This window comes from Harpia harpyja, chromosome 16 (genome assembly GCF_026419915.1).
Source record: "Harpia harpyja isolate bHarHar1 chromosome 16, bHarHar1 primary haplotype, whole genome shotgun sequence".
In the NCBI taxonomy this organism is placed as follows: Eukaryota; Metazoa; Chordata; class Aves; order Accipitriformes; family Accipitridae; genus Harpia; species Harpia harpyja.
The window spans coordinates 32168372-32191589 of NC_068955.1; the positions used below are offsets into that span (position 1 = coordinate 32168372).

The 23218-nt window shown below is 45.0% G+C and overlaps 1 protein-coding gene across 13 annotated transcripts in view; it reads left to right on the top strand.

Annotated features, from left to right (window-relative positions):
• DAGLA (diacylglycerol lipase alpha) overlaps window positions 1–23218 on the top strand; it is a 76105-nt gene that overhangs the window by 15423 nt on the left and 37464 nt on the right. For 3 of the 13 annotated variants that reach the window (XM_052811954.1, XM_052811957.1, XM_052811956.1), the window contains exons 2-5: window positions 16953–17091; window positions 17675–17886; window positions 20290–20391; window positions 20994–21132. In XM_052811954.1, coding sequence (XP_052667914.1) covers window positions 16997–17091; window positions 17675–17886; window positions 20290–20391; window positions 20994–21132 — 548 coding nt within the window. In that variant the 5' untranslated portion in view covers window positions 16953–16996. Of the gene's footprint in view, window positions 1–7191; window positions 7332–13783; window positions 13950–15631; window positions 15716–16952; window positions 17092–17674; window positions 17887–20289; window positions 20392–20578; window positions 20755–20993; window positions 21133–23218 lie in introns of those variants that run through there. The other 10 variants (XM_052811951.1, XM_052811952.1, XM_052811959.1 and 7 more) reach the window with 8 other exon arrangements.

Sequence of the window (23218 nt, forward strand, 5' to 3'; positions counted from 1 at the left end):
CTGAATCAAGTGCTATAACTGAAAAAGATGGAAAAAAAAAAAGTTTGGGTTTTTTTTGCGGGCTTTGAAAGTTTGCTTGCAACAAGAAGTGAATTAGTTACCAAATCTCAGATCTTGTGCTTGTGATCTCTTCCAAGATTATTAGAACATTCTTACCAAGGACTGTTTCAGGCATTTACTTCTGAAGCCCAATCGAAAAGCTTGAAATAAATGGACACTTCATGGTTAATTGTAATATAATTAAAGGAAAGGGAAAAAAGTCCACACCTAGATAAATCCTGCAGAAGGCATTGCCACAAAGGCACGAAATTTAATTACAGGGATAATGATGCATTGCCTACAGCATAAGAGGAAAAAGTACTTTCTCTTCTAATAGCCTAAAACTGTGTCAGCTCAGAGCCAATCACTTGTCCTGAAGTATATCTGAATAAACAGCTGCTTTTTTTTTTTTTCTTATAATCCTGTTTGGATTGTAGATTCAAGTGTGAAGACTCATTTAGCCTTTGAAACTCTTATCTGCTAGACTAGACGAAAGGTGGCTTCTCTTAGAGAAATCAATTTAAAATGCATCCTTTTCCAAACCGCTGTTGGAATAGTGATACTTTCCATTTTCTGAGTATGAGCCTGCCTCTGTTAGTAAGTTCTGTGGACAAGTTTTGGGGTCAACTTCTGTTCTTTATCTTTCTCATTGATGAAAAAGTGAAAACGTTTTCCTTTGTTTTACAAAAACTGCAAAGTTATTCATGTCATAATTTTCCAATAAAAGTTAGTTCAATAGAGAGAGAGATGTGAACTGGGACTGTCTGGCTTTTGTCCAGGATGTACAGCAGCCAGGTCCCAGAGCATTCATACTCACAGCTCTTGTATTTGTACCTGGGAGCAGAGGACAAGCCTCTGTACAGCTCTGAGGATTACCATACTGATTTTCTTCAGGAAAGATGACATTTTTCTTGTTAAATTCAGACAGGTATGGACTTCAGTGATAGTTTTAGGAGGAGCACATTATGCCAGTCCACCCTCTTTTGAGAAGAGAGTAGCCCAACAGAGTCACCTTTGAAAATAGGATGCTTTTTTTTTTCTGGAGGGTCTGTAACTGGGTGCCAGGTGAGCTGTGTGGCTGGGCTGTTTTGTCTGGCAGATCTCTTCATGTGTTACTTGCTCACAGGTAAGATGGCCAGTCTTGTTTCTTTCTCTTTTGCAGTTCACTGGCACCAAACTGATGTCATTTAGACAGAGCTTGTATCTAAATTTTGTCCACTTCTCTTTGGTAGGGAGAAGATACCTAGCTCCCTTCCCAATCTGTCTTTTGTGATCTCTTCTCCCTTTCATCTTATTTTCATGATTCTGCTCTCTGTATTTTAGTAACCATGGTTTTGATTTATGTTCTGAATAGTCTTCTGCTGCTTTTTCGTACCTCCTACCATAGTCCTGGCAGTCTGCAACACTGGAGTTGGTGGACTCCTGTGTGTGGCCAGTTCATGTTTCTTGCAGTCCCTTAGCTTGGGGAAGAATTCCTGATTTTCTTTCGGTGTAACCAGTTGTTAGCCATAGAAACAGACAGTTGCAATCTGTGCTTTTCAGTTCATGTCTGTACAGCTGCTTGAAGCCAAGGAATGTTTTTTCAGGGTATTTCTACTGCTGCAGCTCTCCTCTTGTCACGTGGGATGTCTGCTTCTGCCTCACCTCCTTTCACCTCGCTTTTGTCCATCTTTGCTAAACTCATTCTAGGTACAGGGCTGGATGGCCAAGCGGGTGGCGATTCTATCCTTGTAGTGACAGGTTTTTCTAGCTCCTACCAACATGTGCTTAGTGACTTTTCCAGCAGCTGCTAACAAGAGAGCGAGGAGTATATGGAAACAAGGAGGATGGTGGCAACAGGGAGAAAAATAAGTGTCTTCATGAAAATATTAAGGCAACCCTTGGGACAGGCTAGAAATGCTTTGCTTACATTGTGATCTTACACAATCAGCTACAAGCTATGCCATGCGTGCATTTGTATGAAGGAGTATAGAGTGATCCCTGCTGTCTGCTTAATATAGCCCCTTCATGTAACCTTCTTCTGGAGCCAGAGTAATGAAATGAGCAGTACATAGCTTGTTATGTGATGTTCCTGTTAAAGGCCTAAGGAAAGTCAGCTAGAAAGTGTCCTGTGACTGGGATTTTGGAAGAGCTGTAAGGTAGAGTAGAAAGGTATAGGTGGTCAGTATATCAAGGGGACACCTGAAGGAAATGGGGGAGTGCTAATTTAGGAAATGTGTGTGAAAACTTGGGCATGCTGTGAGAAGGAGATGCATGGTACCCTGGCTGAAGACAGGAATGTGTGGCTCTGTTGCCTGTAGGACTGAGTTTGTCATATGTTTGGGGAGCAGAGGATGAGATGGTAATTAGCTGTTCCAACTCCAGGGTCTATAGTGATGAACCCACAGAGGAAAAATAGGCAGAAGTCTAAGCTCTGTGACAGAAATGAAAAAAAAGTTTGAGTAAATATGTGTAAGACAGGGTAAGAGTATTTGCAGGACTTGTAGCTGGAGAACTAGAGGACTATAGAACTTTAGGAGATCATCTAAAATTGAGTTGTCTAATTAAATAATTACTGAGGTAGAAACTGAATACTTGTCTACTGCTTTCCCTGGGGAGCAGCAGGAAGGGATACTTGCTAGTGAGAAGTGGTTTGATGTATGTGTGCTGTGTAACTGCCAGGCAAGGCACAGCCACCAAGGGTCTGGAGGTTTTGTAGATCAGCTACGCGTGCAGATTATATGCTGTATGTGCATGCAGAAGGTGCTGTGCGTGGGTGTTGCGGAGGAGGGATGTGTGTGCTGGTGTTTAGAAGTGTAGCTAATGGAGGCTCTGTCTGAAGAGAAGGGCTTTTTAGCCCTGGGTTATGGAGGGATGTATATAAGGCTTAAATATGACACAAGATCAGAGAAACCTGGGCTTGATTCATCCTTGTTTACATAAGCAAAATGAAAATAGGATTTCTGCCTTCTATCCCATGCACCCAAATCTGAGATTCAGGAAGAGTCTAGCTACTTCAGCTTCACAGGATTCAGCCCAGGATTTCAGTTTATCTTGCTGTGTCATTAGGGAAGCACTGCATGGGAAAGAATCTCTAGGAAAAGGAGGAAGCATTTGGTCTGCTTGTCCCAGTGATCAGTGGTCTGTAGAGGTGTGGGACCTGTGCTGTTGTTTGCTTTCTTGTGCCTCTCACAGCAGTGCTGCACATGTGTGGTTACAGCATCTTTATTTGAAAGACCAGCTGGACAAGGTGGCAAGAGGAAAAGCAAACTGGTAAGTCACAGAGGAACTGCCTAGACTTGATTTCCACTGGGTCTGAATTTGGGACTTAATTTCCTAATCCAGGAGGGAGTTGGAGCTGCATGCGTGGAACAGATGGTGATTTTACTTCTTGCAGGCACGCTGCACTCTTCCTCAGTGATCTCCTCTGGGTTCCTAATGGACAAGCCTTTTGGGCTAGAGAACAGCTGTCAGCAGCTGGAAGAAGGAGCTCTGCTAGTCTCAAGATACTCCAGGGCAGCTTAGCAACAAAAATGTGGAGAAATAGATGGAAGGCTGCAAAGCAATGTAATCAAGGGAAGCCACAGAATATGTGGAGACTGAAAAAGGAGTAAGAGAATGACAGAATAATGGGGGAGTGGGTTGCCAGAGGAGAGAAAAGATGCATAAAATCTAAAGGATTGAGTGAAGAGGCAAGGGAGGCTTTCAGAAAGGGGTGTGCATAGGTGTGTTTGTGAGAACAGGACTGCTCTGAACATAGGAAGGTGCTGTTACTAGCAGGTCTGGGACTATGTATGAGAGAGGAGCTGTGCGTAAGAGAAGGATGTTGGTGTGTGCAGAACTGTGGAAGGAGGCTGCTCTTAAAGCTTATGTGTGTACAGAGCAGTGCAGACTGAAGAGGGTCTCTGTGAGGGGACTGGGATTTGGGCTCCTGCAGCACTGAGCCCTGGAGGGTGTTATTTATAGCAACAACCACTGAGGCAGGAAAAGTTTGCTCAAGCTGTCATTTGTGTGAGCCAGCGAGCTAGAGTCTAGCTCTCCCTCCCTCCTGCTCTTGCTTTCTTCAGATTTTCACTGTAATTAGCAAGCTTTACATGAGCCGGGTCAGAGCTGGCAGCTTTCTTTAGAAGACTATGTTCTCCAGGCAGGAATAAGGGAAGATTTTTCTTCTGGGAATACTTAGCCTGATCCTTTGTTTTATTTCAAGGGCTGTTCTCGTGCACTGAGGTGGAAGCCATGCGATGGGAGGGGCAGAACCACATTTCTTCTGAAGTTGCAGCAGCAGAAGCCAGCATGTGAAAATTCAGAGTTAGGCTTTAAATGTTCACTTTGTGCTTAGGAGAGAGAGAAAAATCTTTTCAAGATTCTAATTTGTACTAATTTGGGCTTGTCTAGGATGAGAAAATCATGTTAGTCAATACAAAGCTGTTCTACTGTTGTTTACCTTGAAAGCCTGTTTCTGTTGAAATCTGAAAAGCTTCCTTCTGAGTACTCAAAGTGATGGATTGAGAACAGTGGAGGGTCAGCGTACAGATACAGATGGTTAATATCTGTGTTTGTGACAGACGGTGGCAATGCTCTGTTGTCACATGCTATAAGGCTTCTTGCATGGTATATATGTAAGTGATATTATCCAAGTCAAGGAAATTTCCAGGCTGAAATTCACAATTCTCTGCTATAGGATTTTAGCAAATATGATGTGGTATTTATGCTATGTGGGGTGTACATTAAAGGTAGTCACTGCTGTGCTGACACTTGTGTTGGTAAAAATGCCTACCTTTGCCTGCACATGCATTCATGCGTCCTGAGCAACACACACAGCCTTCACCAGATAGAGCTCATTACTTTGGTGTTTGATCTTTGCTTCATTAATGCCCCAGGGTAAACATTCAAGCGAAGGTGGATATATTCCATGATATGGGTACATGGCCTGGATTTGTGCAAAGAGAAGCCCTCCTCTGGAAAGCAGCAGTCCTCTGGATGTTAGGAGATTATTAGACTTCACAAGATCTTGTTGGAAAAAAATGGTTTCAGGGTTTTTTTTCTGAGGTTACTTCTGTGAAGTTAGAGTTACACTGAGGAGGGGGGAATGATGGCAATATAGAGTTAGGTTTCTAAATAGGATGCCATAAATATTGCTTTAGGTTCTGTTTTGTTTCTAAGAATAACTGATACTTCTGCTTGCAGTGTATCCTGATGTTAGATTAATTTTCAATGAAGGGTCTAAGAAATCCAGAGTTGTGGGCAAGAAATAAAGAACTTCTGCTTAATAAGGTGCAAGGCTGATGCTCTCAGGAGGAATAAACTATTGGAAGGTGGGAACCTGGTAAGGTTTGGGGAGTAATGGGAGAAGGCAGATGTGCATTTGCAATGAAATACAGACACGGTATTTTCAGGGAAATCACAGCACTTGAGAATATTCCCTCTTTGAAATACTGCTGCAGAATGAGGTGGGCCCCTGGAATACTGTGTTGGTGTCTGTCTACTGGGAGTTTCGTTTGAACATGGGAAGAAAATGGATTGGGGATCATGGGGGACTAGTGGGAGAGGTGGACTTGTAGGACTTCATGGTTTTGGAGTGACCTGTTAAGAGATAGTTGTGAAATGGGTTAACTGCATTTGTGGGGCTGTTTGTGGGAGTAGAGATGTCATGGGAGAACAGTTAGTAAAAGGCAATTTGTTGCAAGTTGTAAGAAGCAATCCTTAGTGATGAATGACATGGAAAAACAGTGAGAGTTTGAGTCATTTACAGTAACCTAGAGAGAACTCTTAATTTCAGATCTCCTCCTGGGTGTTTTAAGGACGTGACAGAATATGCATGGCCTTTGGGGTGTGTGACCTCAATGACCCATTCTTTTCAGTCTGATTTCTAGGAATGTAAGATACAGGCATGTCCTTGCCCAAAGTAAAGAATATGAAGTAAAAGTGGCAATCTGAACCCAAGTGGAGGCACAAGCTGTCCAACAAGATCAGCAGATGCATTTTAGTGCAAATGTAAAAGAAACCAGAGAAGCAATGTAGGGGCCAGATGTTTGACTAGAAACAGAGCTGTCAGCCTAGGGTCCCATGATCAGGGACATGATTGAGGGAAATTGCTGAAATAAACAGGCAGCACCAGTAAAATGGGAACAGATTGTATCCAAGTAAGGTTTAGACTGTGTGAAGCCAATTTCCAATGTAGTTGAGCCTGGCAGTTTCACATAGTTAGCATCCACATTTAATGATTACAAATTGTATTAAGAAAAGGGGCATTAGGGTTTAGTCTATCAAAGAGCTTGCCACATGGCAGTGATTCTCAGCATTTTTCACTCGCAACTGGGCATATACCTGCCTAACCACTTAGTAATGGGATGTGAGAAAAGGAGGAATCACAGGATAAGTTGTAGTGGGTTGTGAAGCACACAAAGTGCCATCGGTGAACAGGGTGTTACAATGTGGACCAACAAGCTAGAGGCCCTGAAATTTTGCATGTGCCCCTGTAACCCCTGATTATATCCTCTTTAGTGCTAGGAGGGAGGGAGAAGAGGCACTGTTTTTAATTCCTTAGTGTCTTTCCTTTCCAGAGACACCTTCCCTTCCTGTATCAAGCAGTCCTTGGATGTGAGCAGAGCTAGCATTTCCTCCTTCTGTCCTGGCAGTTGCATGTGGAGGAAACAGCTTCACAGCGATTCCTTCACTCGGGAGCCTGGTGCTGCCTCTGTGCTGCTTGAACGGGTGTGCTTCTGCTTGCTGGCACGCTTTTTGGGGAGGGGAGCAGGGAAGGACTGCCAAGGAGCGTTGTTGACCGCACAGTTTTCCCGAGTTTGGCACTGATCTTCTGTTCTCCCACTTCTTTCACTCTTCTCGTATTGGCAGCGGTGGTCCGTTTAGCTCCGTAGAATGACTGGTGGCTTTCCCTGTATGTGACTCATCCTCTAGGGAATTCCTGAAGCAATGAGTCAAGTTATTGGGAAAACTGTTTGCCCACTAGTGTAAACTAGGAAGCCAGGGAGCCTGCCTGTGATATCGTAGAGAGGCAATTACTTTTTGGTGTGGCTGAGGTTGTCCTCTCTTCCTAAAGGCAGGTCACTTCAAGATTAGCTGTAGCAGGCATACATAGCTGAATATATTTATTTTCACCTTGAAATATGCTCCTCCTGAATTTTTTTCCTGTGTTTTTTTTTTTTTTTTAAGGTGGCTGATCTGATAAGCATTCCAGGGTGGAGTAAAACTGACAGATTTGAATTTGCCAGTATTGTAGTGAAAAATAGGTTGCCTAAAGAAATGAGGCTGTCAGATTGGCATCAGTCAGCTACATCTGAAATACTCCTTTCGTAAGTACCATTTACCACTTTGTTCTGCCCTGGCTGACTTAGTCCAGCCCTTGTTATTTTTACTAGAGACAAATTAATGGTTGTGTGGTTTACAACCATGAATTAACAAATTTTGAATATAGCCATAGGATATACAACAAAAACAAAGAACTTTGATCCCTAATAATTGTGTCCAGGGAAAATTAACTGTTGTACCACATACGTGAGCGTGGGTTGACCAGGGTTGTTTGCATTGTCTGCTGATGCCAGTCAGATTTGGGGTGCCCAGCTGCTCAGCACTTTGAAAGTGAGGCGCTTGCTGTATCTACAGACTTAAGTCAGCTCATCCGAATGTTCTTTCCACATCCTTTCCTTGCCCTATTCAAGCCGAACTTTTCTTGTCACTGATTGCTGACTATTAAACATTAGCAGATTTTATTACCCTGTAGAACAGTAAGTTCTATTTAAAATACAAAATTAGTTTCACTTTTTAATACATTTTTTTCCCCCTAGCAACTCGGACATTATTTTTGCTCAAGCTTGGAATCGTCAGAAAGCTCAGATTGTGGGCTTTGCTAGCACAAAATGTAGGTGGTTGCAGATATGTCGGCATTGATACAACGATTGGGTGTTGTTTTTAACTAAATTAGTGTCAGCAGACTTGGATTGTGCTCCTCCATTCCTAGGTTTTCAGTAAAGTGGCTCATTTTAAGGTAAGCTTATCTGTTGGCTTCTGTTGTTTCTTGACCAGTTAGTTATTCATGAAGACTTAATTTTCTTTAGTCTGACAAGTATGAAGCTTGGAGTTAAATTGTGCTCCTACTGAGGTCAAGGAGAAAAGTACTAGTAACCTTGGAGCTGTGGGGTGACGCTCTTTTCATCTGTCTCAGAACATTATTCTTCCTTTAATTTGGGCAGTTGAAATGTGTCATGGTGATCGCTGTATGTACTAAAATTAAAGTGCTTTTTAGAGGAGGACTGTGCTTATACCTACAAACCTCCTCCTTTTTGCCCATGGATAAATCCTGGCCTGTGGGCTATCCCAGCTGGAAATGAAGGGGAGAGGAGACTTCAGATCTTGCTAGCTTGTTTTTTTCCTATTTGTGTGCATATCTTACTCATTGCAACTAAGGCAGGTGGCACCCTTGGCAAATCCACCTATTAAGTGCACTTGCTGGAAATGTGTGCTCTGCTTGTGAGAGGGGTGCCAAGAGTGCTGCCAGGATAGCAGTGTTCAGCTTGTATATCGTGAAACAGAGGGTGGTGCAGAGATGGCGGGGGGGTGTCAGGGGATATCCTCCTGGAAACAACTGTTATCTACAGTGTCATTGATTTGTAGGTTTGCGGACCCTGGGAACAGGCTCTGAACTGATATTGGTTGATTAGAGGAGGCATATTCCAAAGCAGAGAATTTCTTTGTTTTCTCTTTAATTCAGTGGATCCCTTATTCTGCTTTTTACAGGTGGTTGTAAAGCTGTGAACAGTGCCGTGAATAGTAGTGTTTTGATATCATTTAACTCTGCTTAGGACCTTTCCATACTCTTGCATGAAAAACAATGAGATTTGCAAGATAATACTTTTTTCCTGAAAACACCACCACTGTGGACAAGTACATGCCAAGCAGATACATTGGTTGTTCTGGTGTCTCTATAATGAAAAATAATAATTCAGAAAATGTATTCAACTTTGCAAAGAAAAACTTTATTCCTGAAGGCCGCAGTGGTATGGCTAGGAAGCCCTTGAAAAGCAAATGAGCCACTGTCACAGGCTAAAGGTGAGAATTTTATCTGGTTTCCCCTTGCATATTGTATTTTTGCATGCAGCTCCATTGAGCGGAGGCAAATGGGTGTTGCCAACTTGCAGGGTATTTGGGTTTTTTTCTTAAATGTTCACTTTCTCTCATGCTGTTGTTAGACAGGGGAAGAGTACTAATCCTCGCAGTTGCAGGAGAATGCTTGAAAGCTTGAACCCTTTGTGTGCAGAGCCCAAAATCTGACTTAAATATTTTAATGGTAGCATCTCTTTTTAAAAATACTTGTGAATTTTGACATCTCAGTTAATGGCTTAGACTACATGGGATTATCAATACTATTGCTCAAGAGCAGGCAATATGTCAGCATTGAACCCTCTGTGGTGTGTTGTATACAGTATTATTCTACAGGAAAATAAGCAGTTTGGAGTGAATAGCAAATGTGATACTAAATCTTCTGTATTAGTACTAAGGTTTTGAGAGCTGATTTTTTTTTTTTTCTCATGAGAGAATAGGGACCACTTAAGAAAAACTCTTAAGAGGCTTTTGAAATTCAAGGGTATAAATTGTAAGGCTGTGAGGTTCAAGAAGGTAACAGGTAGAAGAGGTTGTCTGTGTTTGAAGATAGTGTGGGACTCATGAGAGCTATTTGTACCCAAGGCAAGAGGTGTTTGGAGTAAGGAACAGAGGGGATGGATTTAAGCAAGGAGCACATGCACTCAGAAAACACCTTGATGTGTTTATGCTGCCTGAGGCAAAGGGGCTTTGTGAAAAAATACTAGGGAGGAATAAGCTGAGATGGAGATGGGCCAGTGTTGGGCCAACTGGCCAGTAGTCTGTTCTTGTTACTACCCATATACTCCTGTAACCATCACCATTGTACTTCTAAGGGTGTATTCATGCCAGCATTTACAATTTAAGATGGTGGGATGTGCAGGTAAGTTCTTGTCCCCTGGGTTTTGAAGGTCAGTTTATACTCAGAGATGTATTTTGGGTATTTGTGTCAGTGGGCAGTATTGTAGTTCCAGATCTAACCTAATCATATTAGTTCTGTAATGATGACATTGTAGTGAGATGATTGTGGTGCAGTGGCCTTATCCTGGGGGAGCTGCATCTGAAATGTGCCAAGCCACAAGGGACTCTTTGAACTTTTCCTTTCTCAAACCCTGATGGCTTAGTCCCACAGCTCTGGCATTGTCTTTCATTTTATTTCCTTCTCCTTTGAAAATGGGAGACTATAAAGGAGAATCTTAAAAGTAGATATCAAATTGAAATTCCAAAATTAAAGACCCCATTGATTTTTGCCAGTGTTCCCTGCCCATGCTGAGCAGTCTATGGCTTGGTTGTAAATAAGGCTCTTAGATGTTACATTAGTACATACAATATTCTTTAAAGTACAGATCTGTTCCCTTATTCGTAGTCAGTCATGCTAGAACTATCCTCACAACCTTCTGGCTGCTGCTGTACCATCTCCCCCCAGGGAAGGGAACAATTCCTGCAGGCATCGCTCACAACAGATATCTTCTGCTGCTTGTAAAAGGCAGCCCTGTCTTGGAAGGGCTCATCTTCCTTTGGTGCTAATTTGTCCCCACCTTATACTATGAGCCGCTGTTCCATATTGTGTGTGTTGAGTAGGTATTCCTCCCTCTTATAAGATGCTCTGAGATATTCCCACCCTGGAAGGGTACTTTTCGAAGGTTTGGATATTTTTTCATCTGTCCTACCCTTATTTCTGCTGTTTCTTGCTAATGGTTGTTATGGGTAAATTGTACAGGGGAGATAAACAGCAACAGACCTTGCTGTCTTGTTCATGCTGCATGCTGGGGCCTGCAAGAGGTGCTGGAGGAGAGATGGGTTTGTATGTGTGCAGACATGAGCAAGCAAATGCCTCCTAGGCAGCTTCAGGACATTTTGTATGGCTGTAACCACATCCCCCCCTTCTCCCTGCAAGGCAAGAACAATTCCCAGATTGTGAGGAACTGAGCTCAGAAACAGAAAGAGCTCCATTTAAGGCCCTTAAAAATAGCTGGACAAGGACTGGTGAAGTTTGATCCAAGTTCTAATTGATGATTTCAGTCAAGTACAGTAAGTGCTTACAGAAAGGTGTAATTAATGGGAACAGGAGGTTTCTGTAAGCTGCAGGGGTGATGACCCAACCTGGGGTAGAAAGCCCATGTCCCGTGTGGGACGTGCTTGGGAGGAAAGGAAGGATATGTGTTCAGGTAGGAGTGATTTGATGGGGCTAGAAACCTATCTGCTAGTGAAGTGCTATTTCAGGGGAAGGGTTTGTATTTCATGAACCAGCAGATGTTTAAGGGTCAGGAGCTATATGGTTAAGCATGCTGAATGTTATTTTTGGTCACCCCAAATTTGACAAACATTGTTATTGTAAAATGCTGTTGCTTTTTTAGTTCACTTCAGTATAAAAACACTTTGGCATCTGCAAGAAATACAGAGAGCTTCAGTAGCTCTAATAAGTAACTTCAGAAAGAGGAAATGTGCGTATAATGGTAAGGGACAGAACATGGCTCTGTTGATAGAAGGAGATGAGGAAGGTTGTGCAATGCTGTGGAGGAGTACTTGTAGTTGCCATCTTGTGTGGTAGGAGGCAGAAGGCAGTTCTAGAGGACCTAACTGGATGGAGTTAATCTGGCCTGTTCAATGTCCTGGGCCTGCCTGGGCTACTCAGGTGACTCTCAGGGCTTACCATGGAGGTGCCCCCATTCTCCTCTTGGGGCTCTCGAGCCAGGCTGCAGTGCCCATGCTGCGTCCTCCGGACAGGCGTCTCTCGATACCCGGGCAAGGCGACCTGGTTGTGCTGTCAGGGGGAAGGTGCCTCTGCTGTGGTAGCACAGGCAAGCAGAGGAGCAGAAAATAACCCCCAAGGAAATGCTGCTGTTTGAGCTGCCGTGACACAAAGCTTGTTTCGTTTCAGTTTTCCAGATGGACTTTCCTAAGCAGCTCTAGCAGATGATCTGTGAAAGCTGGCAGTCCTGGGCTATGCCTTCTCAGTGGGACAGCAGGTTGGGGCAGGGACATTCCCTGGGAACGTGGTGGCATTTCATCCAGTATTGCAGGAGCATGCCACTGGGAGGATGAGCGTGCCACTGGGAGGATCAGCATGCCAGTACGTATTGCTGGATTTCTGCAGAACAGCAAAGGGCTTTGTCCTGTAGTGACTCCAACCATCTACAGAGCTAAAACCTAGAAATCATGTTTCTCTTGGGCTTCCTGTAGCCCTAAGCAGTGAAGATGAAGGTCTGGTCGCTGGGCTTTGAACAGTTACTATTTTGAGGGAGTTTCTATTGGGCAAATTATACTGTAGGACTCTAGAGCTGAGGCCGAATTTGGGGAGAACAGCTGAAAGGGGGTGCTGACAGATGAGATGGGATTGCTTTGTCATACCTGGGTTGTGTGAAGTTGCAAGCAGGTCACCATCTCGGGCTGAGGGGAAAGGTAGGTGATGGATGTATTGGTCTAGCAGGACTTCCTCCTGCTAATGCCTCTGTGCAGACATCGCCAGTGGTCTGTCAGTGAGAAGAAACTTGGCACTGATTTTAGTGTGGTGTTGGCCTCCCATCATCTTCTGCTTGACAGCAATAGCAAGTAATGGTCTGAACTGCGGGAGGTTGAGTGAGGACCGTGAGGAGGTTTTTTTGGTGTTCGAGGTGGGGATGCTGAGTGAGTTTGCAAGCCCTCGTGGATCTAGGGATGAGGCTTTGCAGGGGGTTAGTGTGTTGGGCTGTGTGGGTGCAAGTGTGCCTTGGGTGTCTGCATGATGCTGTGAGCTCAAAGCAAATCCTGCTTGTGGACTTGGGTGGTGGGGAGTAGCTGATTCTCTCCTGGGGTGTTGGCGTGGTGTGGGTGGTCTCCTGTGGTGCAAGATCTACTCACAGCCCTTTTCCTTTAGCTATGGCTGCGTTCAGCTTGTATTTGCTTGCATACCTCCTTCTGAGGCTAATGTCAGATGTGATGGGATGTTGGATTAGGCTAAATCTCCTAGGTTTAGCTGGAATGTTGTCTCGCTGTAGCATTTTTCTCCCTTGCTCTTTTCTCTAAGCCTTCCCCTACAGACAGCTAATTCTCCCCTTCCCCCACATCCTGTCATACCCCAGAGCATGTCACAAGGAATTAGCGGCTGAAAAGGCCTGGGAGAGGCTGCTCCTCTGGAACAGTCTCTCCTTTCTGTGACCAGGGTGGCCCCCTCTCTGTGCCCCTTTTGTGTCCCATCCAATTCCCCACCCCCTGGCCATTCAGTACATGCCAGAGGAGAGACCGGTGGCCCTGAGCCTTTCCCAGCCCTGCTCCAGCAGTTGCTGCCCGATGCCATCCGCTGCAGCCGAAGGGCTTCCCGCTCACAGCCGGGGCTGCGGGACAAGCCTGAACCGCTGCCGTAGCACTCCTGGTCCTGCCAGCTTCTCGGTGGCGAGAGGGAGGAGGTTTGTGCTGCTGCGCTTGCTGCTGGAGGGCTTGCTTTCTCTCCCATCTCTGTACATCTCTGACAGCATTGCCTGCTCTCGCTCCCAGTCCTCCTTCCCACAATTCACATACAGTCTCCTCAGAATAGGGATGATGTCACTTCCTTCCAGAGGGTGCTGGGGGTGTGGAAGGGGGGAGTCACGACCCCTGGCTCGGTGGCTCTCAGCTACCCCGATGAATAAATGAGGTTGCTGTCTTGGCGGGAGGGCGTTGCTCTGAAGATGATGCCCAGCTCTGTCGGCAGGCAGTCACCACACCGTCCTTCCCTTTGCCGAGTGGGATTTTCAATGGCTGCAAGAAGAGTTTGCTGTTCCCTCCTTCGCTTGTGATGTCTGTCTCCGTGGATATGCACTTTTCCTGAAATACCCTTACGGGAGAGAAGAATGTGCAGCAGCTGGACCACATGCCGTGTAAGATTTCTGCTTCCATAGATCCTTCTCTGATCTGAGGGTCAAGGGCTCTGGGCTCCTTGCACACAAAGCTTGTGCCTGCATGTGCTTCCCCTAATTTCAGTATTGGGAGCTTGGGGCTTCTTGTACTGGGGTTCAGATTTTAATATCCTGGGAATCTTTCACTCTCTGCAGCAATTCTAGGGGCAGTGCAAGGGATTCTTGCTGTTGTAAAACTAGGGTCAGTGGTCTCGGGTCTGTCTGCACTCTGACCTTCCACTTTTCTCCCAATTCCTCTGCTAGATCATATCTTCATTGTCTTAAATAACTCCTGGGATCTGCTACCCTGGGATGAAGCCAGAGAGTCCTCACACTGAGAGCTTTACTTTTTTTTTTTTTTTTTTTGGGGGGCTTTACAGTCTCAGGCCTCCTATCATCTCCCTTCTTTCCAAACTGGGGGCAAGGCCCCAGACCTCATGGTTTAGATTTTTAATAGAGAGTCTTTGAAAATTAACTGGGACTCTTTCTGCGGTGCACCAGGAGCCTGGTAAGCATTACAGCTAGGAGTGACGGTCCCAGAGCAAGTACTCTCATGTGTGACAGTGAGTGACAGGCTGCTATCCTCTGTCCCCATCTGTTGCTGTGGATAAGGAATTCACATGAGGTGTTTGCTGCTCTTGCCGATACCCTGCCTCTTAAACTGGCAGAGGGTGGAGAAAGCAGGCAGAGCACAACTGCTTGCATCTGGAGAGGTGGAAGAGTTGTGGAAAAGTGCGTTGGCGGGATGCAGCCGTAAGCGGAGGGATGATGGGAACTGAGGTCTGAGCTTGGCTGGGACATGCTGTGGTGGCCAGAGGCAGAGTGAATGAGTGTGCTGGAAAGTGTATCCACATATACTGAGCACTTATATCAAGATATAAGTGCTTCATACAGGCAGTGCATGACAGGCAGGTGGATTATTCATGGCAAGGCTAGAAGAAGTCCCCAGATGGCCAGAGGAGTGAGCAGTTTGAAGGTAGAGCTGCAATGTACTGAGTGCTCTGATTATTATGTGCTAAGGAAGTGTGAATCCAAATGGTGTTGCAATTTCACATTTGCTTTGTTTGTGGAATAGAGTGTTTCCTTCACCCAAGTGAGTAACATACTGGAAGTGTGTCAGCCTGTTAACTATGGAATCTCCCAGAAAGCGTGAAAGATTTGTGTAGGCTTTCAATACTTGGTGACTGAAAAGGGTAGGAAGGTCTAGTCCACTGGCCATGGGTGTCGGTACAGGAGGGGAGACTCCTCTGTTTTGAGATGGTCTGCACAGTAGGTAAGCGATGGAGTAACCACATGTGACTGGTAAATAGGTTTTAGTAGGACAAGGCAGCTTCTGTTACTGCAGCAGTCAGTGCTGTGATATGGTCTGTGGTCTATCACAAAACCACCACTTGTGTTACTTTGAAGGTTCAAATTAGTTTAAATGTGATCATGTTACTCCTCCCCTTTTTTTTTAACCAGAGCACTAGACATCAAATACAAGTTTGATTTTTTTTTTTTTTTTTTTTTGCCTAGTGCATGAGGTATGGCAGATGATATTCCCTCTGAAATGCTGTTGGAAATCCTGATTACATCGTAAGTAACAAATGGAGACACTTGGATTTTTGCCTCTGTGAGCCTAACAGTAAATTGCCAGATCAGTACAAAGAGCAGTTACTACTTTGGAGATGCGGCTTTGGAGCGGCATGGTCGCTGCAGGTCATGGATAGAGCGCTTTGGCAGCAGTGCATGAATGTGAAGATTGGGAGGTTAGTGGGGTTAGAATAGAAGTGCTGTTATTTGGAACTGAGATGCATCAGTTGCGAGAACTTGGCACTCTTGAGGTGGTGGCTTGCAGCAGAGAGGCACAGGCCAATGTGTGGTGTCCCCTGGTCTGTGGTAGCGCAGGAGGGTACAGGTAAGAAGTTTGACAGTGTTTAGGGCATGGAAGAGAGGGACAGGACTGACTGCTGCAGTCAGGAGATCACTGCTGGCTGTGGGCAGACCAGATAGACATGATCTCAGAAACCAAAGGTTGACAAAACCAAACAGAAGTTGTGGTTGTGGGTCATGGTTGAAGTGTGTTGTACAAGAAATGCAGAAGGGAGATAGGGTGTGCTGCAGGAAAGGCCTGAGCCGTTCTGATGCGGTGGACTTGGACTGGAGCAGGCTGGAGTATGTACAGCATAACTGAAATGGTGTGGGAGAGCTGTGTTGGGAGGAGGTGTCTGGATAGCCCTGTGGAGTCTCGTGACTTATACCACTGCTGTTTCTTTTTTTAAAGGGTTTGTGAAGCTTTAAAAATAGGAGTACAAACAAAATGTTGGGAGGAACAGCCAGCTCCTCAATCTTCGACCTTTTAATTGTTGGTGCCTGTCAGGGCTAATGTGAACACAAAGGAGATGTGGAGCTGGCAGGGTGCTTCTGTGCAACTGATGGTCAAGTGAGAGATCTCCTAGGAGCTTGCTCCCTTCAGCTGTAAGTGCTTGCTGTTGAGAGCCAGTCAATAGCTTCCCCAGATGCTGCCTCTAACTGCTAATGGATATTTTGGCTTGCCAAGCCAAGTGAGGGAGGGAACTGTTGGACAACAAGAAAAAAGGCTGGCAGCAGGTGTGCCTGTGGAAGAACATGGTAATAGAGTCATCTTTGGAGTTGAGGCCAGTATAACCTGTCCAAAACACCCCACAGTGACTGCTTACCAACATGCAGCCCTAACAGGATTCCAGGTAATCTTGTAAAGTGGAGCTGGGTGAGTGGTGATTATGTTCAGTGAGTTATGCACTGGCTTCACCTAATACTTCCCACTCTTTAAACTGTACATTCCCCTCCTGTACTCTCCTTCTCAAGCATGCCATGCCCCCTGGTGCTGGAAGGAAGAAGCTCTGCCATCTTTGGTGTAAAATAAGATAGCTCTCAGGTGCAGTCTTTCTGCTGGTGTGGGGTTGTGGGGCTCTCCTGAGAGGGTTGAAGAGGGTCAGCAGCATCTTTGATTCTGTTTTTTTCCAGGAGGTGAGTGTCGTGCCTGCTGAACTTCCTCAGACCTGCTAGCCATGCCAGGGATTGTTGTGTTCCGCCGTCGCTGGTCTGTAGGCAGCGATGACCTGGTTTTGCCAGCCGTCTTCCTCTTCCTCCTGCATACCACCTGGTAAGTGAGAAAGGCAGAGTGATGATTTGAATCCTCCCATGAAATCTTTTTGCTACTCCTGTTTCTTGCAGCTGTAATTCTTCCTATGCTTATTATACATACAGCTGGAAGGCTTGTTTGGGGCATTTGTGACAGACACCAGCATATTTCCAGCTTCTGGTTCTTTGGATAAGTTCTATTCTAAGTTCTAGTTCCAGCTCCAAAGAGGGAGCCTGATGACAGCTCCTTGCATCCTCCAGTGCTACCCAAGGTTGTCCACTGGAGTTTGGGGCTGTGTTTCTGTACAGGGGCTCAGGAAAAACAATTGGAGTGGCAGATCCCATGGGATAAGAGTGACTTGACGCAGATCATCAGTTCATCAATGTCAAGTGACTTGACACAGATCATCAAATTGTTCTGACTGGGGCATCAGGGCCTCTGGATGGCTTGTGGGGAGGAGATTTCTGGACCAAATTAATATTAATTTTAGGTAGCTGTGGGACACTGAGGATCCTCAGTAGCTTTGTCAGGAGAGCAGGTGTGGGATATTACATGCAGCTTTCTTTGGCTTACTGCTGGTAACAAGCTGGTTTGTGACTGGCAGGTTTGTGATCCTCTCTGTGGTGCTCTTTGGGCTGGTGTACAACCCCAACGAGACCTGCTCGCTTAACCTGGTGGACCACGGCAGAGGCTACCTGGGCATCCTGCTCAGTTGTATGATCGCAGAGGTGGCAATCATCTGGCTCAGCATGCGAGGCAGTATCCTGTACACAGAGCCCCGGGACTCGATGCAGTATGTGCTCTATGTCAGACTGGGTAAGAGGCAGCGGCCTGAGGCCTCCTAATGACTCAGCCTCCACACTGCCATCTGCTATCGCAGAAGACTTCTCTCCCCACACCCTGACAAACACACAGCTTCTGAAAGACATCCAGATGGCCACTTGTATGTGATATGCATCTGAATACATCACATATACTGCACCCTGTCATTGCTGTAAGACTCTCATGCAATGCCCCAAATATCTTTCTAGCAAACCTTTAACTTGTCATCCTCATTGTGATGCAGGTACATCCTTTTCCTCTAACAAAATATGCTCCCCTTCTGTCTCACAACACAGATCTGCCACAGTGAGATGCATCTACACCTCTCCCCCACCTTTTTTCCACACGTTTTCCTATGATACAGGCATATGTCTGTGTAAATCATGGTGGTTCTGACCCCAAGGCATGTGCATGTCCTTGCCTGTCATATAGACGCTTATGTCTACACCCACTTACCTTGAGGCATATACTTGACCTTTTGACTCATGTGATGCATCTCTCCATCCAGCAACCTGCACTTTGATACTCCACCTCCAGGCACCAGGAGATAAATAGGTTTACCACCTGCTCACTGGTTGCATCTTGTCTCTTAGAGTGCATATTTGTCTTCCCAAAAACATGTCCTGTCTCACCCACCAAGAACTACATCAGAGATTGTTCCTTGATCTCTCATTCAGGGCTTCCCTTTTAGTTTGTCTTCCCTCCTCTGTTCTGTTGCCTTCCAGGAACAGAAACTTGATTGGATTTTTCTGTGCTGAGTGAAGATTTTAAGAGAAAAATCTTTTGGAGATGCAGAGTCAAGCCCATTTCAAACAAAGCTTCTCATGTTTTTGCATCTCTGTTTTTTGCTGGATTGTTTTCATGCAGAATTCCCTAACATACGGGTAACCTTGCTTGAAAGCTCTGTCTGGGAGACATTTCTGCCTTTGAGTGCTAAGTGCAAATCATTAACGTGAATAGCAAACAAATCTTTCTCTCTAGTTTCCCAGACACACTTCAGTCTCCCTAGGGAGGCACGTAGAGCCTGACAGTTTGAGTAACACTGTGTTAAAACCGGACTAAATGGGGCAAGGGAGGTAAAGAGAATCCAAAGAGCCATTTTCCTACCCAAGAATCATCTACTTTTCTTCCTTGTCTGCCTTAAACTATACATGTGTTCAGGATCTGTATTTACACTGTATCTTGGGTCTTGTATATGTTAGTTTCATGGGGCTTTTTACTTTTAATGGCTTCATCAGTTCTGATGATAGAAATAGGAGTGTGACCATTGTGTGGGCAAGGTCCATGTGACTGTCCCATTTTAAGCATGTGCTGTTTAGTGCATATGAATCTAGGGAAAGAGTTCCAATATGAACCACTATGAAAGTCTCATCTGTGCTACTGCTACTCTTGTCCTGCAGCAGGTAATCTCAGAAGAGACAAGCCAAGGTAGGCAAAGCTTAGCTCAGTTTAAGAACGTAGGTGGGGCTGATCAGAAACCAGGTCCAGCCCTGCTTCCTTGCCCACTGCTGTTGAAAACTTTGCTATGTGTATCTTTGAACTGGTCTTTCCAGGCTAGTGAGAGTCTGTAGTAAGCCACTTGCAGAAAGATACTGTGCCAACATGTAGATAAGGAGGGTGGATGCTTAGTTGGCTAGGCTGGAATGTGAATTTAGCCTCGGCTCCACCAAAGGCTTGCTAGGCATTACTAAGCAAACTATTTACCCTCTCCATAGCTGATTGTCCACCTGTGCTTTGGGGTTGTAATGTGTAGAGGAAGTGTGAGGATGGGCACTTTGGAGCAGTGTTTCCCAACTTTTTTGTTCCAGGGAACCATTGTTAATCTCCAGTTTCTTCATTACCAGGGTAACATGCAAAACTGAGGAGCCCATAAATGATTCCTTAAGGACTGTGTCCTGCGAACTATTACTGGAAGGACTGCAAAGGGTAGAGGTGCTGGGAACAGTTGCTAAGTGTAGTAAGCAGAATTAATCCTGGATACACACTACTATTTATTTTGTATCTTTGAATCAGGCCAGCTGTCTGAGGTGGTTAAGACCTAGGGACTGTTACATGGTGATCCTTGTTACCTAAGGGAGTCTTTCCACTGTCCTGGGCAGAAGGTATGGCTATCTGATTCATGCCTCTGATACAGCCAAGGGCACTGACAGCTCTGTTGTGCACATGTGGTCCTTGTGTCATTTAGGAGTAGTTAGTGTTAAGCACACATTACATTTTTGTTCATTTTCTTGAATATCACCATCCAAAGCATTGGGGCCTAGTCCTGCAGTCATTTATTCTGTGCAACTGTCCTGCTAAAGAACATGTCTTTGGGCTTACTCTCCAGAAGATGGGGAGAGGCAGTTATTAATCCTTAGGGAGATGCTGCTACTATTCATTGTGTTCCTTTTGTTTCAGCTATCTTGGTGATTGAGTTTGTGTATGCTATTGTGGGCATCGTTTGGCTAACGCAGTACTACGCTTCCTGCAATGATATCACAGCAAAGAGTGTCACTTTGGGTATGTATTTGGAATGTGGTTTGTGTGCGTTCCTGTGTATTCGCAGACATCCTCTTGCCTTGGAGAGCTCACTCATTCATGCATGCGGGGATTGACTGTTGGAAGTGGATTGTAGCTGTAAATGTGGTGCTTGTTTTCCTGAGACATTACTGCTCAGAACAGTTGTTCTATTCATTTGTTTGTGCAGTCTGCACTGAGGCAAGAATTCATGTTCCCATGGAAGGGTCTGGCTGGGGAGTCTGTAAGACCTGGTTCCCCTTCTTCAGCTCAAAATGGCTTTACTGTTTTCCTGGAACTCCTTTTCAGTCTCAGCCAGTCTCCTGGTGGGGGTGATGCTAATGTTGCAGTCCCCCTAGATACTCAGTGAGTATTTAATGGCCTTCTGCATGTGCAATCTTCTAAAACAGCTGGAAAATCTAGCTGTGGTTTAGAAGCCTTTCCAGAGGATTTCCTTTTGCGGCAGCTGGCTGCAAGAGTATTTGGGCTAATTTTCCCTGCCCTGCAGCTATGGGGAGGTGGGTCTGATGTGTGTGGCGAAAAGCAGGAAGCAATGCTGCCAAGACTTATGGGCAGAGCACCTGACTTTTCCTCTTTCTTTGCAGGAATGGTGGTGTGCAACTGGGTTGTCATCCTGAGCGTCTGCATCACTGTCCTGTGCGTCTTCGACCCAACAGGCAGGACCTTTGTCAAGCTGCGTGCCACGAAGCGGAGACAGCGCAACCTGAGGACATACAACCTGCGGTAAAGCAGCGTTTCTGGAAGGGTGCCCTGCTTTTTTTGGTTCTTTACATTCTCCTTGCTGTGCTTCAGGGAGCATTCAGCTTCAGGCGTTGCCTCCCTTTGGTGAGGGTGATTTTTGGAAGAATGCAGCTCAGACTGTCAGGTGCTGTGTGTGGGCATCTGTATCCAAAGGAGGCAAAGCAATGCGGTATCTGGCTGGATTGTGCATTAGTCACTGGATTTGTGAATTCTTACGAGCCCCTTGAGCCAGTGCTGACCACAACAGCTTTTTTGTCCATCTTGTAGCAGTGTTTTGCCTGGTAACAGCGAGGCAGTGCTTAGATTTTGCTTAGGTGGAGGCAGCATCTACTTCCAAAGCCCCTTTCTTCCTTTATTTTTGTCTTCAAAATATGACCTTTTGGCCTGAGGTTTCTTGTATTTGGTCTTGGCCAAGAAGCAATTTCTTTTGTGTTGGCAGTCAGATCTTTTAATTAAGAATTGATTACATCTTTGAGCTACCCAGATGGGGATACGAAAGCTTGTTTTTCACTGAGGCATTTTTCAGAAGTTTTTTTTCCAGTAGCGGGACAACACAAACAGGCTTTGTTTTCTTATGCACTCTTGACATATGTAACTGTCAGCAAGGAATGTGGCTTTGTAGGACTTGAGGGCATTAGGCTTTGAATGCTAAAAAATGAGGCTTTTTAAAAATACTTTGCAGATTTTGCATTTCTCATTGGGAATGTATATTCAAGAGGGTATTTTGAATACATGCTGTTCCAATGTCTTGAAATGGAATCCTTCAGGTTGTCTTTTTGAGGAAAAACCAGACTTTTGTAAGGACCATGCAAGCAAGTTTTGTTTGAAGGAGCCTGTTTTTATTGTGGAATGCAAGACGTTCTTCCTAACCTTTCCAATATGTTACTAACGCTAGCCTTGAATATTTGGAGTTAGTGCCCTGTTAGCCTAACATGTGCGATTGCTGTATTGTGATCAGGACATTCCCAGGGAGATCAAGATGAGAAGCTGTGATGATACTGTGGGCCTACTACCCCACACTACAACAAAGCTGTTTGGCTCAGTGCATTATTTTTCTAAAGGGAAACCAAGTGCCACAGATGGCAAAGTTTTTTGCCAGGGAACTCAAAAGTAAATCAAAACAAACCCCCAAATTCTCTCCCCTGTGTGGAGTTTTGAGATCCCAGACAGCTGAGTGAAGGTATTTGTCCCTTGGGCTATGGCCAGGTTTTTCCCTTCAGGCCTGTAACATTTTCAGAGAGCTTGTGCCTGCTGTTTGCAGATTTCCACTCTAGAAAGGGAGTGTTAACAGATGTTAACAAGCAAAATGCTGTGGGCTATAATGTGAAAGGGAAACATAAAATGTTACTATGTGTTCACTAGTAAAGCAATTGTTTTCAAAGAATATATTTTGAAATTCTCTGCTTGCTTAAAGCAACCCTGTCCAAAGAATATATTATGAAATTCTCTGCCTGCTTCTGGACTGTGATCCTGTAAGATGCTGAGGGCCAGCCATTCCTAATGAAATCCCTTGGTCTACAGTGCTACGTGCCTTCTGATGTACAGCAGTAATTTGACCCTTGTATTACACTTAACCTGGGCTACGTTTCCTCTGTCTTAACTCATGAAAAAACTTGATTTGTTTGTCACGTTAGGAGACGTGTAACTTTGGCTTCCTTACTGTGGTACTCTGCTGTAGCTATTGGACTTTGTTACATAGTAGTTTTCCTTTACCAGTGGCGTCGTGATGTGTGGGGGCTTTTATGTTCTTGCAGAGCTAAGAAAATAAAACAACAAAACAAAAGGCTCAGCTAATTGTGCTGAGGCTTTTCTAAGAAACTTGCTTTAGAGCTCATACTAAACATGTCGAAGTTCAGTGTTAGGAAGAAAGAATTTGGGAAAAGTTGGAGTGAAAATAGCTCAGAGCACACTTGCTTGTTCAACCCCCGCAGTGAAGTTGTGAAGTTCTTTGCATTGCTGCCCGAGTTCTTTGGCATTTGGTGGAGCAAACTGAGTACTGCCAGCTCTGTCTTAGGACACTTGTATTCCTGTTCCTCTTTTGGAGTCTTCCTTGGAGGTTATGGGTAGT